The sequence below is a fragment of the Sinocyclocheilus anshuiensis genome, unplaced genomic scaffold (assembly GCF_001515605.1).
Source record: "Sinocyclocheilus anshuiensis isolate Anshui unplaced genomic scaffold, SAMN03320099.WGS_v1.1 scaffold680, whole genome shotgun sequence".
Classification (NCBI taxonomy): domain Eukaryota; kingdom Metazoa; phylum Chordata; class Actinopteri; order Cypriniformes; family Cyprinidae; genus Sinocyclocheilus; species Sinocyclocheilus anshuiensis.
In genome coordinates this window covers 1,127,886-1,145,855 of record NW_015555783.1, presented here as the reverse complement: position 1 = coordinate 1,145,855, position 17,970 = coordinate 1,127,886, and the positions used below count along the sequence as shown (strand labels likewise).

General features: G+C 39.8%; 1 protein-coding gene across 1 annotated transcript in view; it reads right to left on the bottom strand.

Annotated features, from left to right (window-relative positions):
• Nucleotides 1-10,128: 10,128 nt before the first annotated feature.
• The window catches only part of LOC107674765 (fidgetin-like), a 72,428-nt gene continuing 64,586 nt past the window's right edge, over nt 10,129-17,970 (bottom strand). The window contains exon 2 of the mRNA XM_016468858.1: nt 10,129-12,654. Coding sequence (XP_016324344.1) covers nt 10,442-12,646 — 2,205 coding nt within the window. The 5' untranslated portion in view covers nt 12,647-12,654 and the 3' untranslated portion in view covers nt 10,129-10,441. The remainder of the gene's footprint in view (nt 12,655-17,970) is intronic.

Below are 17,970 nucleotides of genomic sequence, written 5' to 3'. Positions count from 1 at the left end.
TATCACCGCTTGTATTCGATTTACAATTCCAATTACAATCAATTGGTTTTGGCCAGAAATCAGATTTCCCTAGCACTGTCTGTGTGTGTGTGTGTGTGTGTGTGTTTCTGTATTTTTTTTTCTTCTAAAAATAAAATCAATTTCACAGACTTTACATTGACATTCATCATTCTAATCAGGAAGATGATATTGATATTCGCAAGACAGGCCCTATAATTGTCATTTTATTAAACTTTTTCTCAGCTAATGCTTGGGCAAGCAGCAAATCTTTACAAACTAGACCCTAAAAACTGGAGTGTTGTAATTATGCACAAACATTTCCAGTTGTCTTGTCATTAAGGATTTTTGTAAATATCTGTGCATGTAATAAGTGTAGGCCCTATATGAATATTAAGTGCACACACACACATACATGCACATGATATTCTGCAGGCTCGCTTAGCCTACACCAAACACACTCACCAGGTGATCAATATGAGGAAGGAAGAGTTTTATATCCGGCTCTGTTTGTTTGAAACTGAGAATCAAAGGAACGTGAGTATCTCATTCATCACACTAAAACTGATGACAGCAAACCGAGGCCTGAAGGTTGATTTTACAGCCTGTCTGTGTGAAAGGAAATGTTCTCGAAATCTTCTCCATTGAATATTAAACCACAAAGAAGAGATCAGTTTAATTGCCACTTTACAGAAGTGAATAAAACACCAGTAAACCACATGGATTTAAAACATGCTGTAGTGTAGGCTATTGTATAAATATTATTGTGTTCTAATAATGCTGGAAAACTGAAATGTCATCTTACTGAATATATATATATATATATATATATATATATGTGTTGAAAACGCATTCCTTTTCATGTTTTATTCAGAAAATTTAGTGAATAAATCTTCTCCAAATAATATCCATAAGCAACCATGTACGTTTCTTACCTTGAAATATCAGTTTTAAAATCATTCTGATGGTAAACATACTTCTAAGTCGAATGGCTTCTGTTTCTTTCCCGCGCTTCGCTCAAAACGTCTGTTCTGGGAAAGCTTGTAGAGCAGGTACGACATTCTGCGAAATACGGCAGCAACAAATGCATGTGTACAGCTAACCAAAATGGTCTTATTTGGATATACCAACCTCCGCGGCGCTACCATTAAAGAAAGAGGGCCTCATTTATAAAATGTGCTTACGCACAGATTTGATCTTAGAGTGTGTGTACGCTAAAATCTACGGCAATGTTCATATTTATAAAAACGGTCTTTGATGTGGAAAAGTACTTACCGTCACGTCAGGGTCTGAGCAGGCGTACGCACTTTTTCCTTGTGGCAAAGTCAGAGTACAGCAGCAATCTGAACATCTAAGCTGCAATAATAATAAAAGCGGTGTAAACAAGATGCAGTGTAAGAGATAATTGTGCAGTGTAGTCAGATTTTTTATTAACAGGAGTTTTTGCGAGGTTAAATAGCTTAATGTTGAGCCTAATGTTACTCGCTTTCTGTACACAGTTTATTCCATTATTTATATTTTATTTTACAAGAGAACCTGCCAAGTCTTGATTTACTACTAATGAGTAAAATAGATTTGAGCAGCATTAGTAAACTGTGTAAATATAAAGAAATGCCAAATCACATTCAGTTTTTTTTTTCAGACCGGAGACCATAATCGTGCAATAATATTTTTTATTATGATATGAAACGTCCAATTTTTCTTTCAATAAAGTTTTGCAAGAATTTCGTGATACTAAACTTTTTATTAGTTGTCATAGCAAGTGATTTTAAAATGGCTCACTTTTATAAGATGACTGAAAATTTTACTTGAATTCGGAGTTTATTCTTACTTTTGGAAACCTAATTGTTTTATAATTACTACTACTATTATTATTATTATTATTATTTCTGTTGTTTCTAGAAGTAGTAATTTTGATAATAGTCAACTGAAAAAAAATATAACCACACGCACATTGTTTGTCCACAGAATAATTACACATTATTAAATAAAAAGCGTCCCTGCATGAACCTCTACCTACGCCAGCGGGACCTCAATTTCAGACTCAGTAAAGTTTTTTTTCTTTGTGCTCGTTATTCTCAAGCATAGAAATTCGGATATTGGCGCGTGCTCTTTTATATGGTAATGATATTAATTAGGGGGCATTTACAAGGCGGAGATCTGACACCAATCAGCTGCGCACAATTTCAAGATCATTTGCGATTTATAAATGTCACATCTGGAAGAGAACCGTACGCACGTGTTTTTGTGCGTGCGTTCATTTTCTCTGAATCGCACTTATGCACTTTTGAGAAATGATCTTAGAACAAATTTAGGACGGTTTATATGCAACATTTTATAAATGAGGCCCAGAGTAACTATCAATTTGGATCACATGTTCCTTGATAAGCAATCCCATCACAGCCTTGACGTCGTTGAGTTTCTGTAATGCCGAGTTCACACTGCATGATTTTAGCCCGATTTTTCACTCGCCGACAGGTTTTGCGAAATCGCCGACAAATGCCCGAAATCGGAGGCAAATCGGTGCTCGTTCACGCGAGTGACAATCACGCAGTGTGAATTATCAAAGACCCGATCTGAGGGAATCGCCGACGTGTCGCCGACGCCCGTGAAATATTTGGCATGCTAAATATCTGGAGCTGTTGGCGATTCACAATCACGCTGTGTGAAATGAGTTCTGATTGAAAAACACATCGGCGATGACCTACAGCCAATGAGAGACCAAGATACAGGGCAGCTGGAAGTTCGGGGAGGAGTTATATGAAATGTAGTTTGCGGACCAGTGTTGCCAAATCCGCGATTGCCGCCGGTTGTTTTTTAATGTCAGCAGGTTGAAGCGACCCCAATAATGTGATATTTAGGCCCTGGAATGTGAATTGCAGCAGGAGAACCCCGCCAAAAAAATGTGTATTTTACAACCGAACACGATTTTTACTGGGGGACCCTCTCGAAAGCAATTGGGCTATTTTCAGGCAAGTTTTGAGTAGTAATTGGGCAGGTTTTGTAGCGAAAACCTGGCAGCCCTGCACCAGACAGAGCTGTCGGCGATTCTTCCTATTGTGAAGTCATGCAGTGTGTAACCTCCTGTCTCGTTCCATCGTGCAGTGTGAACACAGCAACAACTGAATGCTACCCCAGATAGTCGTTCAGTGTGAAACCAACAGTGATGCGACGTCTTTGATAATCGTGCAGTGTGAACTCGGCATAAGTGTTGCACTCCAGTTAATCGTTGTTTGCAGATAGCTACTCATAGAAATGAATGATAAGTGCCATGAAATTGAATGCTACCTGTAGCAAAATTGTCTGTTACCATTTAGCCTATAAAACAGCATTTTATCATAAACTCTAAAATAGATTCATTCAAAACCAATGTTTAATGGCACACATGCTGAAGAGTGTCAATTCATTAAATGCTGTTTTCCCATAAAAGCAGTTTATTCATCGTAGTGAAGCCTGTCTTCTATTGACATCCGTTCAAAAAATGGCCTCTGGTCTCCTTCCCTGTACCGGAGCGTTATACTTTTGTTTGCTGACCTTGAAGACTTGTCTGTATGTACAGCGATCCACTGTAATTATCAGTGATTTACAACCGTTAATTCCACTCATGTAACTGTAGGGGGCGCCAAAGTCGCAAAAAATACACAGAACTACATACAGTTGGTTTAACTCTTGGACTGCGATTAAATAACTCAAGAAAGAGAAAAGAAATCAGTTGTTACCTTCTGTGTGTATGTATATGTATATGAAAAGTATGTAACAGTATATGTTCTGTTGTGTAGATTACACATTTTTAGCAAATGTAGTAGGTATTGCATGCATAGAGAATTGGCATATTATGCACAGTATACAGTACATATATATGGCTGCAATAGTAGTCGTATGACAATATGCAGTTTTTTCTTTTTTTTTTTAAATAGCATTCATTTTAAAAGACAAAAAGTAATGGATACATCCTGAAGTGTTATACTTACCAAGAAATTCAGATGTGCGTCTTAAAAAAGGAGTATTTTGTCCTTCATTTTTTTATTTGATTGTAGGTCATTACCTTGAAATGCATTTTAATAATTTAAGGCAAGACACTATATGTTATACCATTGCTTTTTCATGCACTGGTCAGTTTTGAGATTTTGGATTATTTGGCTTCTCATAACATGTTGTTTCAGACCAGTCGACAGAAAACATCTAAAATAGTTTGAAGTGTTTATTTTATTGCATTTGATCTATTTGCCTGTAGATTCTCATCTTCATTAGCACCTACTGTATATACACCAAACTTTACAGTTTTATTCCTATCTGTATTCTGAAATTTTTTTCAGAAGGGTTTATTTATGCACAATTTGCCTGATTTTATTCAACATTTTATTCCTAAAATCATGGTGAAAATTACTTTTTTTTTTTTTTTCCCCCCACCTGACATTTGACAGTATTTTCTGATTTATGGAGCGAAAAAAAAAAAGAGAAATCCAAAACCCCCTCTGTAAAAAAAAAAAAAAAAAAATTCCAAATAACAAGCAGCAAGAATTTTGACCTTGGCTTTAAAATTCTGCTCTGGAAAATTATGCATATTTGATTTCATAAAACTTGTAATACAAAAAAAAAAAAGTTTACCGTTAACCTATAGTGTCTTGCCGTATATGTACGAATTCATTTCTATTGGATATGCATTCATTGGCCCAATAATATTAATAAATAAAATATAAAGCACTAAATGTTGCTGAGCAATACAAATGTGTGCTGTGGCATTAAGGACGAGCTTAAGGAAATAAAAAGTGACCAGAGACTTTTGATGGTGCTAAAGCCTCCTGATCAGAAGCCAACATCAGTCGATGTATGACTCAGCAACACTAGCTGGTATTGGCTGCCACGCTGTGACCTATATCGAAGTAAAGGAGACTTGCAGACACCATGCTCTCAACCGCAGAGTTGCAGAATTAATTGCATTTTAATGAACACTGAGGCAACCTTCCAGGTATTTGAAATAAAAAGGAAATGTACAGTCAAAATGAGAAAGAAATTACAACGTGTCTCCCATTAGTGTCAGATTCTGAAGGCGTTTGCGTGAATTTATCCTCCCACGAAGAGGCCATAAACACAAACTGCATGTGACGTTCACCTTCTTTCTGTATTTAAGACATAAATTACAAATATGATCACCTCATAAAAATTACTTCTCAGCGCGCTCCCTGCGTTTCTGTGTAGGACCCTGTTGAATTGCATCCATTAAGAGAGAGTATTTTAACATGTACAGCCGTGGAAATGACACACAGCTCTTTACAAATGAAACGGCTATGGGCACCAAATGCACCAACTTCCCAATGTTAATTGTACTGCAGTTTTTTTTTTTTTACTACAGTGGAAGTTCACACACACACACACACAAAAAAAAAACAGGAAAAAATTACCTTAATATTTGATATATTGTGCATTGTATAGGTCTCTCTCAAATACATCTTTCCATTTACCATGTCATTTAATTTCAATTCAGAAAAGCAAAAGCATTGAGAGATTCATAGAGAGATTTGAACTAAAATTGTGATGCAACAGAAAAGAAAAAGAAAACACGACGTTTCAAAAGCATTTGAATGATCTTTTATTGTCCTTTGTCCCTATGCACACATGAAAATACATTTACGTTGAATGTAATTATGGCAATATTGTACATACACGCACATATTAACATGTATGTGGTGCGTTTCAAAATGTTATACTAATAACAAATGTACATTAAGTACACAAATGTGCAAGTGTATCCAATGTACAAATATGGTATATGAAATGTACCTACATTTCATATAGAATTTTCATATAGAAAAATGCACACTTACACACTTCATAATAAGTGCACACACATCCACATGCACACTACAGTTCACAAAGGGGGGAAAGCGATTTACTTCAATTGAAAACGAAAGGAAATATTTGCATGTAGAGACCTTGGAGAAGACCTATACATTCCACAATATCCCAGATCGCAGCGGCATAACGAATCGTCGAGTTCGTGTGCATCATCTCTGCCTAATGTGTTTTTTCAGTATGTGCAGCTACTCCACTGCTCAGTGTACGGACAGACAGTCTTTCTGAGGTAGACTGCTCAAGTTAAAGAACAAGCCTTTTTCGTTTTTTGTTGTTCTTTTAAATTGTTTTTATACGTTTTTTGTCTTATTTTCTTTTATACAAATGTGTGACATTCAAAAAAGACAGAACATAGGTACTACATGTCAATATGTAGCAATGAGGTAGAAATGGTCGTAAAGACTAATGGTTGAAAAGCAAACACTGGTGACACTTGAAGAAACAACCATCCACAACAGCGCCGAAGCAAATTAACACACAAACCGGAGAAGAACAGAACAAAATCAAGTTGTATTTATAGCTACACAGGAGACTTTGTACTTTTTGGATGTTCCCACATTTCCTTTTTCTTTGCAATCAATTAAAGGAATGTTCTGGTTCAATGCAAGCTAAGCTCTATCGACGGCATAATATTGATTACCGCTGGAAATAATTTGGACTAATCTCTCAGTTTTTTAAAAAACAAATCAAAATTCATAGTTACAGTAACGCTTAGAATGGAAGTAAACAGGTCAACAGTGCTGGAGGGTTTAAAAGCATTTTTGTTAAAGCACTTGCATGAATTATGCAGCACAAAGCTGTACATTTGTTTAAATTGACCTTTCTGAAGTGGGAATACTTTTCTAGTGGATGAACGCCTGAATATCATGATAATTCCTGTGAGTTGTTGTTGAGCTTCACTGTACACTGTCATGACACTGAAGTAAAAAAATTGGATACAGCTTTAACAAAGATAGCAAATTATATTAAATCAAACTAGTCTTAATCTAGTCTATAATATATTGGCTATAAATTGCAAACAAAAAGAACTTGCCCCGTGTTCTTGTAAATGTTACATGGACCTTGGTTTGCGTTAAAAGGTGTGTTGAGCCCCAAAATATTTTCTGTCCTAATTGATATTATGCTACTAATGCTGTCAAGAACATTCCTTTAGCCAATTACAAAGAGCTTTCAAGAATACAATTTTAGTAATCTGTTTTGTTCAAGGGCATTTAGGCTTCAAATCTTCAGAGATATGGATCAGTTTGTGATCTTAAATAGTTTTGTTCGCTTTGGTTTTGAGGGAGGACAATTAAGTGGGATAGGCTTTAACACAAAACGTTAAAAGTGCATTTGACAAATTGCACAATAGTAACTTTTCTTCAAAACAACACAAAACAAAAACAAGAAAGCAGAATGAAAATACCACTTAAGAAAAAAAAAAGGTTTCCACTTTAGACGACAAAACAAGGCTAGAAATCGTAGTCCTTTGGGTGTACATATCACTTTACGAACATCGTGAAGAAAGTGGTGTCTCACAGCTACTGAAAAGACTATCTGGATGTCTGTCAAAAAAGCAGATATTTCTTCAAGGATATGTCATATATATACACACATGTATTGGAGGTCTGGTGCCTCCAACTGCTAAATAAGCACCTTAAAATGGTGTCAAATTACACTGCAGTGGACAAAAAAGAAAGTTGAAAACAGTGCATCCTTTCCAACATTTGAGACACATGATATAAAGGCAGAAAAAAAGAGAGAGACTGATTGAGGGACACATCGCTTCACCAACTCTCTAGTGCTAGACAAAAAAAGCGGACACAAACGATCAGAGAAAGTAAACATATCAAGAAACAAACAAAAAATACATTCAAACACAAGTTTCCTCTTACAGTTACCAACACCCTGTGCTACCTTGGGCTAGAAACATACTGTATGCAAGTACACGAATGCAAAAGCTTAATTAAAGCATTGCAAGAGCCTGTTGCACATACTCGCAATATTGTGGAAGAAAGATACCTCCATACTCAAGGGGCGATAGAGTTTCCTTCAAATGTCTGCACCAGGAAACTGGGGGTACAAACATAAAAATATAAAGAGTTTGACTAACTTGCTCAGCAAGAATCTATAAATAAACTGTTGTGCTGCCATTATAGTAGCTGTAATTGATGCTGTATCCCAATTTGCCGCCTTATACTAAGCCCTAAAAGTATGTTCTCTTTGGTACATACTATTTCATCATAACTGCGTCTTTAACAGACCGCTCTGTTACTTGGTTCCCTTTCAGTCGGTCACTCCCGACGTCACGTCGGTTGAGCGAGATCCCAATTTCGTTGGTCAACCGACGTGACGTCTCCGTTCCCTCCTTCAGGGAACGAGGGTTACATACGTAACCGAGACGTTATGTGTATTCCATCACCGTTTAAACTACCCTGTCAATCATCTAGTCGCAGTTAACATCCTCCACATTGCATTTAATTTAGTCTTCTACCATATTGGAGAGAAATTAAGTAGCACATTGATCTGCCAGTCTGTTTGCATGATGCATTTAAAAGTTAATGACCAAACGTATCTTTACAAAAGTTCACAATGTTATATAATAGTGTGGATAACATTACATAAATATTATCAGATTAGATACGGATTAATAATCACAAACTTTCTCTACTTACACCGTCGGTCTCGCATGTCCACCATGTTTGTAGTTTTTAAACACTTGTTATTTGTGTTTGTAGTTCTATTTGATGGGTTGGGTTGTGGGCAATATTAGCCGTTAAAGTGTCCATGGAACCACACAAGTACCTTTGTAACACTCATTTCAACATAGGCCTACAACCATTTTGGACACAGTAATTATAGTTTTGAACACTATTTAGGACAAACAGTATGCAAATTGGTATGCCGCATAAATGTATAAAAAGTTTATAGTAATGATACTTTAGTGTCACTTGCATTACGTTATGAATTGCAGTCTGACGCATTTTGGAAAGCAACAATGCTATCAATCTTTTAACCTGCATTGCTATAGGCACTTGCACACTTGCGTAGAGTATGTTTCTGGCTTTAGGCAACGTGGCCCCAGTAAGTGGCACCACAGAGACCCCCATCAATAATATGTGTGTGTTTACACAAAGGGGTGTTTAGAGTCATCTGGGCACTCAAAGCAGAAGAATTGCACAGGTAGTGTGAGACAAACGTTTGTTGTTTCTTTTTTTTTTTTGGGAAAAAAGGCAGCTTTGTTCTTTATGGAGACTTCAGAGCAGAGCAAACCTAAAGAGGTTGAAGACACCAAGTGCTCATCTTTCTGTTCTAGTTGCAGAGAAAATAGTGCTAAACTGAGGTAGAACAGAATGCAGGGTACACGTGATCCTTCAGATATCTTTACACCAACACCACACAGCAGCAGGACAGAGTCCGAAACAAAAACGAAACATACGTAACTGTTACAAAGAAAGTGAAAATATTTCCACTTCAAGAATCTGGTAGACTCTTTGTAAAGTTTTGGTTCACCCTAACTCTATTTTGCAGAAAGGAGACAAACAAGCAAATGTTGATGTCTACTGCATTTTCTGGCGTGGATGTGGTTTCGGTTTATCTACACAACAGATTGCGCCCATCTCTGAGCATTCGTTGTAGAGTCTGAACTGTGCTATGCAGGGAGGAACAGGTGCTGTAGTCAATACTGGTACACAATTCTGCTTTCAAAACTTAAAGCAATGTCCACAATGGAATTTAAACGTAATTTAGAAAGAACAATAAGAATATAACGGAAGAAAAAGAAACTCCCCAAATTTTTCTTCATGTTCTGGTTACATTCATAGTCATATCCTTTTCATTTCTTTTAATTGGTTGAGGTAAACCTAGAATTTTAGAAGAAGCTAATTAGAAACCAAACCCAATGTAGTCAGCAGTATGTAGTGCTATCGCATAATCTTTTTTGAGGTACTGTACAAATCACAATCACTTTCCTGAGTTTTTGAAGAAAATCAAACACAAACGAATTTCATAACTTAGGATCCAGATTCAAAGTACAACATGGACCTTCTCCTGCCCTTCCTGGGGTCTACAGGTCAGACTTGATTGAGGAATACTGTTGTTCTTTTGAGAGAAGTGTCGAAAACAAGGAAAGGAACGAAAAGCAGAACATGTCTGATTTAGTTTCATGTTAAAGCTCTCTATATTAGCACATGCCACCAGTGTAGATGGTGAGGCAAACAAATCCAAATCCAAATCCAAATCAATAAAGCACCACTTCAGGCACTTCATAGCAACAAAATCTCAAACACAGCAGAATGATATTTACACACAAAGAAGTTTGTCCTCACTTACAGAGTTCCTCGGTAAGCGGAGATCTGCGTCTGCAGTACTGAGCCCAGAAAACAGTATTTCTCTGTCTGGATTATGTGCAAAGGGCCAGCCAGACCTTGACTTAAGTACAGCCATGCATCATTCAATTGTATCTGACCGTCCTTCAGGTTCTTCTTTAGGGGTCATCTACATTTGTAATAACCACACTGTTTAACTGCATGTGTCACCCAAAGAATTCTGAATTGTATCCCCTCTTAGAGTAGAGGAGGTAACCCCACAGATTTCATTACGCCCTCGCTCTTTACTGACTACAACCAAACATCTTATTCCATTCAGTGTATGTATCGAGTTCTTTCTGTGATATGCTGGGCTGGATTTTGCAAAACACATTCTCAAAGTCTTGGTATGACACCGGTCTCATCTGACCTGGCATCATTCCGGAAAGGTCTGCGCTGGACATGCCATGGAGAGGACCAACCATGGCCTCCTGGCAAAGTCGGACCACATCCAACCCGGAGAAGCCATCTGTCCGCTGAACAAGCAGCGCAACCTCTTTGTCGCTGAGGCAGTAGTTGTGCTGTGAGAGCAGCTGGCTGATTATCTGGTGTCGTGCGGTGGCATCCGGTAAGGGGACGAGCAACCGCTTAACAAAGTACCTTCGTAGAGACTCATCAATCTCTTCGGGTTTGCTGGTGGAACATACTACTAGAACATGTTCCTCTGGAGAACTTAGAACTCCATCGAGCTGGAGGAGGAGTTCACTCTTGATTCGGTTCACAAGACTTTCTTCGCTCAACTGGGCAGACAACAGCAGATCTACATCACTGATGAAAACCACTGAAGGCTGCCGGCAGCGAGCGACAAGGAACGAGGCCTGGACGATCTTCTCACCCTCTCCAAGCCATTTTGTGACCAGTGCGGAGCCACTAAGGAGGAGGAAAGCTGAGCCAAGCTGACTGGCCATACACCGGCCAAGCAGAGTCCGGCCCGTGCCCCGAGGTCCAAAGAGAAGGATGCTGCGAGGTAATGTGGTCATACCGCTGAACATGTCTGGCCTCAGAATAGGCCACAGGACCTCATCTTTGATGGTGGCTTTTGCCATCTCCAGTCCAGCAATGTCACTCCAGTCCACAGGGGGTGTCTGCTGCAGAATCTCAGTGGTGACCATCTCTACCAAACTAGCATCGCTGTTTTTTAACTGCTCCTCAGCAGGGTGGCTGGATGAAGTAGCCGTGCCAATGGAATGGGGGTGATGCTGTCTGTTGTCGTCACCGTGGTCACTCAAAACGGGGGAACCGAACTTTCCAAATGACTCGCCTGGCCGCAGGGATCCCAAGGAACCTTTGGAGGATCCGTAAGGAGGAGGGGTTAGTGCCCTGCCGGACTGGCTGCCGAATTTCCGCTGCTGATCCGGTGGCATTGACTGCTTTGTGGGCTTAAATGCCAAAGATGATGTGTCAGCGTTCCTGTCGAATCCATTCCCTCTGGTTGAGTCAACAAGACTGTTGTCTGGCATTCTGTACATGGGGCTTTGAGCAGAACGCTGCTGGCTGTAGTTGAAATTTACATAACTGGAGTCCATATCTCCCTGGCCCGTCATGTAAAACGCTTTTCTTTTCAGTGTGTTGGCCGAGCTGCCGTTCAAAGGTGTTGGTGCAATTGGCGCATGGTTGTGGGACTGGTAGGAGTAACCGGGAAGGGTGGAAGGGGGTAGGGGAGTAGGGGCAGCAATGCCTGAGGGCAAGTAAGCTGAGGGAGGGGGTGCTCCTCCTGGGCTGTAGCCTGGGGCAACAGCAGTCTGTGGGGGATAACCTGCTGGAGGGTAATTGTAACTGGAGAGATTGGGAGAACTTGCATTGTAGCTGGGCACTAGGGTTGGAGGTGGAGGCTGAAGGAGCCCGGCGCTGTGCAAAGGTGAGGGATGTGGCGACGGGAGAGCTGGTGTGCTTTGCCCGCCGCCGTAAGTGGAATGCAAGTACGAGCCATTGTAACTGCTAGCGAATTCCTGAGAGGGGATCCCCGAGTGCAGTGCAGTAGACGCATGATTCCCGCAGTTACTGCTGGAGTAGCTGGGCTCGCTCAAGCTACTCGCCACCCCTGTGGAGCTGCCGACACTTGCCGTCACATCTGGAGGAGGCAGGGTGACCGTCATGCCAGTCTTACTTGCAGAAACGACATCTGCAGCACAGCTCATTGGGTAGATCCCCTCCTGCCATGCTTCGCTCTCCGACTTGCGTCGGTTCAAGAGTCCTGGGGCGTTCTCGGAGTACGAGCACAGAAGCGCCCGTTCACTGGGACCCTCCAGGATACCAGAATACTTCTCTGCGTACTTCTTCAGAAGGTTGGAGGCTGTCAGTGCTGATATATCGTCATTGGCCCAGGCATACTGGTAGGTCCGCTGCAGGTGTCCGCGGTATGCCTCTGCTTTATGTGCGGGGGAACGTGTGGTGGATGAGATGTCAAAATGTTGCTCGGCCCACTGCGCATGCTCTGGGGTCCACTGCATCTTTAAGCCTAAACAATCAACAAACAAAAACAAGCAGGTGTGAGAAACTTGCACTCATAAATAGAAGCTGCCAGATCTGCCTTGCTGATTTATCTGAAAGTACTGAAATTTAGTTGATAACTGTAACGGAAGTGGTCATGTGGCTTAGTGTTGATGTGTAGTACAATTTTTAGTGAATTTTGAGCCAAATATATATTTTGCAGTTATGGCTTGCAAATGTTAATTACATAATGTTTAAAGACATTTTCATGCATATATTCTGTTTTCAAATTTTTTTTAGAGTACTGTAAATATTGCGAAAAATAAGTGTTATACAGAAATTAGTGCTGACCATTAAAAACACATTGGTCAACCACTGGGCTTTTCAGGGTTTTCTTTTTTGGCATGTCAGAATCAATGATCCAATAAGCAACTGCTATCGAAAAGAAACGAAATACACACAAACAGCAACAACAAGAGTAAAATATTATTTCCATTTTCCCCCATCCAGCTCTCCGAGAGTCCTGGCTTCATATCGCAGACACTGCTGACAGTATCGCAGGAACAGTGCAGATTTGGGCCTCCAACACCTGGTTAGCACAGTATAATGCACCCTGCACACAGCTGAGTGACACAGACATCGCAGGTCACTCTATAATCCAACTCTCATCTAAAGCAGTCCCAGACAGTTTCAAATCTGCTTGGAGGAGTGCAGCAAAGCAATCTCCCAGGCAGCGCTCTACTGCTTTCATCACACAAACTCACAGCACGGCATGAATTACAACAGCTTTCTGTCTGCCGCCCGCTCGCCTCCCGGAGCACAGGGAACTGGAAAAGGGGAAAAACATGCCTGCCTCCCTCTCGTTCGCTCTAATGCTCCCCTTTCTCTCTCCTCATTTTACTCTGACGCTCTGGGTTCTGCCTCTCCCTTTCTCGCTGTCTTTTCTCTCTGCAGCCTCTGTCTTTTATTGGCTCCGGGGCTCAAAAGCCACCATCAAGTTTAATCCCAAACTCCATCTGCAAACACAAGCAGTTACATACGCTGTCATCTTAGACACAGCATGGGATTATCAAAGAGACATTTACTCAAGAGCCGACGGGATGATGGGGGTGGTCGCACGCACACTCTCGCCGTCTGTAGATAGACTTCTGATGACAACAGCGTTTGGCCGCAGTGTCCAGCAGGCGTGTTATTGTGCACACACCTCCCGCTTATCTGAGCTTACTGGGCCTAAGCACTCACAAACACTATTCACAGAACAAAGAAGAAAGAAGATGTCACCGAAAACGACGCTGTTTACAAGCTTTTTAGCCATGAGCCCATGTACCTTGATCTCTAAAGCCTGTCAAATTACCTAAAGACTGCACCTTTTCCTGTACTCAACAGCAATTGGGTATTTAAAACTTAACATACCTCTCAAAACATGATATAAACACAAGACCACCCCTTGTAGCATGTGCATCATAAATAAAATAAATCTGTTATCGATTAGAATAAACAATAGTAGGGATGCACTGAAATGAAAATTCTTGGCCGAAGCCGAAACCGAACAAAATGAAACACTGGGCCGAAGGCCGAATACGGTTTTTCGATTTTTTTTTCCCCTCATGTATTTTGCCAATTTTTTCACCATTGCACAGATTAAATAGCCAAAATGTGCTTTTTTACTGTTTTGTCTTGCTTTTCAAAGAAAAAATCAATTACAAAACAACAATTAAAAAATATTTAACACTGAACATTTTACATTCTAGCATACCAACATTCAAGGCATGTCACATGCCTTGTAAAAATTCATAATAATGTGACTGAGCAACTGACAAGTAACACTATTTCAGCACAGATTTTCCTCGTGCTTTGGACTTTGAACCCTGGTTAACAAGCAGATCAGCCGCGAGCTCGTGCAGCGGTCAGAATACATGCAATTCGTGCGTGTATTAGAGAACATAACATTCTGCAGTTTATTTACTAATTGTTTAAGGCCATTTCGCGATTTCAATTATCATACAGTAACCAGCAACAATCACCCCTTCCTCTTCTCATCGAAGACATGTGATGCAGCACTAAACAGTCTCTCCCTGTTGGTGCTTGTAATGATTTTTGCGTCTTTCTCGGACTGCTGACATGTTTGTTGCATTGCGCCTCTCACTCTACGCTGGTTGCTATTTGATCGTGTCACGTCATTGTTCGGTACAGTTTATTCGGTCTTTTTAAGGCCATTTCGCGATTTCAATCATCATACAGTAACCAGCAACAATCACCCCTTCCTCTTCTCATCGAAGACATGTGATGCAGCACTAAACAGTCTCTCCCTGTTGGTGCTTGTAATGATTTTTGCGTCTTTCTCGGACTGCTGACATGTTTGTTGCATTGCGCCTCTCACTCTACGCTGGTTGCTATTTGATCGTGTCACGTCATTGTTCGGTACAGTTTATTCGGTCTTTTTGCTTATTATATAATAATTTCGGTTACCGAACATTCGGTGCATACCTAAACAATAGAACAATTAAACCCAAAATTGATAGCTACTGTAATGCTAATAGTAATAATAATAATTTATATATATACTCAAAAATCCTGATCGGAGCACCCCTAGTATATTTATTATGTATATATAAATACACACACATGCATGTATACATTTAAGAAAAATGTGTTACATTTGTATATTAAAAATATTTATATATACATAATATATATACACAGTACACACACATATATATTACATAAACAAAAACGTTTATTTTGGATGCGATTAATCACGATTAATCGTTTGACAGCACTAATATAAATTATCTCGTTAACGCCGACAATTATTTTATCGCGCATTAACGCAGTTTTTTATTATTATGAAAGTCTGTTGCTCACTGGCTCTGAATACACATACAGACAAACCATGGGTCACAGGACACTTTGATTGGCCAATGCGTTCCTGAAATCAACAGATCTGTGACTGTCTACATTGCTCTACACGGCAAACACGTGTTATAAATAGACACTGTCTATGCTTACGCAGGTTAATCATTTTTGTTATATTAAATAAACGTTTTTGATGCGATTAATCACGATTAATCGTTTGACAGCACTAATATAAATTATCTCGTTAACGCCGACAATTATTTTATCGCGCATTAACGCAGTTTTTTATTATTATGAAAGTCCATTGCTGACTGGCTCTGAATACACATACAGACAAACCATGGGTCACAGGACACTTTGATTGGCCAATGCGTTCCTGAAATCAACAGATCTGTGACTGTCTACATTGCTCTACACGGCAAACACGTGTTATAAATAGACACTGTCTATGCTTACGCAGGTTAATCATTTTTGTTATATTAGTTCTTGTTGCTTTTGTGCAATAGCCGAATTACAATTTATATACTGTTTTTAGATATTTTATGTTTAGATATGTCTATTTTGCGGGAGTCCCACGAATCATTTTCTTGTCTTGCATCCCGTGCACACACACGAGTCTCTACCCGCCTGCACTCGCCCCTCAAGTGTTGTCCCGCGCCGCACTCTGTTGCATTGGGTCCCGCGATCGTGCAGGTCTCTACTTGGAAGGAGCCTGTTATAATGTTATGATCGAGCTTTTTTCTATAACAAACTAGACAAAACGTTAATGCCCTGGCAGTGGCTTTAGCTTTGATTTTATATTTAATTTGATTACATTAATGTTTAAGTTGAGATTTACAAGAAATAATTTAACTGAAGACAGCAGAGAAGCGCTCTCGCTCAGCACAGTGGAGTGCATCGTTTTGTTAACTTTGTGGTTCATTATTTTGATAATATACTCTCACAGTATATTGCTTTACAGATCTATCACTTTTGCCACTCAGAAATGTTCACGCAATCATGCTGTACATATCAGAAGTTCTGCGCTCCACTCACACTACATGCGTACCGCGCCCGAGCCCAAGTGAACCGTGCTCTGGCCCACCGCTTCCAACCGAGCCAGGGCTGGCTAAACGAAGCGCGGCACGGAGCGATCACACTAGTCAAACGAACCGGGGGTTTCGAAGCTTTGGGGAGTCAGACGCGCTCGGGCATGATTAAGATTGCCTAGTGTGATACACCCTTATTCTCCCGCATCCTGCACACACGAGTCTCTACCCACCCGCACCCACACTCGCCCATCAAGTGTTGTCCCGCGCCACACTCCGCTGCGTTGTGTCACGCGGTAGTGCAGGTCTCTACTCGGAAGGTGCCTGTTTACACCCTTATTCTCCCGCATCCTGCACACACGAGTCTCTACCCGGCCGCACCCACACTCGCCCATCAAGTGTTGTCCCGCGCCACACTCCGCTGCGTTGTGTCACGCGATAGTGCAGGTCTCTACTCGGAAGGTGCCTGTTATAATGTTATGATCAAGGCTCGGGACTTTGAGCATAACTTGTTTTTCTATAACAAACTATAAAATATTTTCTATAAAAATGTTAATGCCCTGGCAGTGGCAAATAGCTTTGGTTTTATATTTAATTTGATAACATTAATGTTATAAGTTGAGATTTACAATAAATATTTTAACTGCTACTATGTAAAAGGAATACTGCTGTAAAAAAGCACCTTATTAGTTTAAAGTGTTTTCAAACCAAATGTTATTGCACTTTTGCTCATAAAGCAGTACTTTTAAAAGAAAAAAGTGCACAATACACTACTTTTGAATTCATTATTGAATTTTGTGCATAATGCGATTAATCGCAGAAAATCATGCGATTAATCACGATTAAAAAAAAAATAATCGTTGCCCAGTACTAATATAAATAAATATATATATATTGCAAGAAGCTAAATATAGTACAAATCTACTTAAAAACAACCAGGTTTTCCACCAATATAACAATATATAGTTAAAACAACAATGCAATATTTACATGCACATATTTTTAATATGACATTTTAATATACGAAAAATGCAGCACCTGTGAACATTGAGCAATGAAACAAAATCACTTTAATTCACGGAAACGGACACTTTGAACAGGTTTATGGAAATGAATCAAACTTACCAACTCAAATGCTGCTTTCACTACTGAAGCTAAAATCTTTTTAATGAGACATAAAGGATCGTGAAACTACTCTAATTACATAGTCTTTCAGTCACTTAATGAGCAAATTAAAAGTTCACTGAAGTCATCACAAATATAACCTAAACATTTAATAAATCACCTAGCCCTAGTTGCATTTGCAGAGTCTGGGATGTCTACTCACTATGTCTCTATAAATAAATCCCCTTTGATACCCCATCAGTGTATTGTGTGTATATCAGAGCACTTTCTCCACAATAGAAGATGGGCATGTGGTTTTCCCTCGCCTGAATCCCCCAGCAGCCTGGCCAGACACC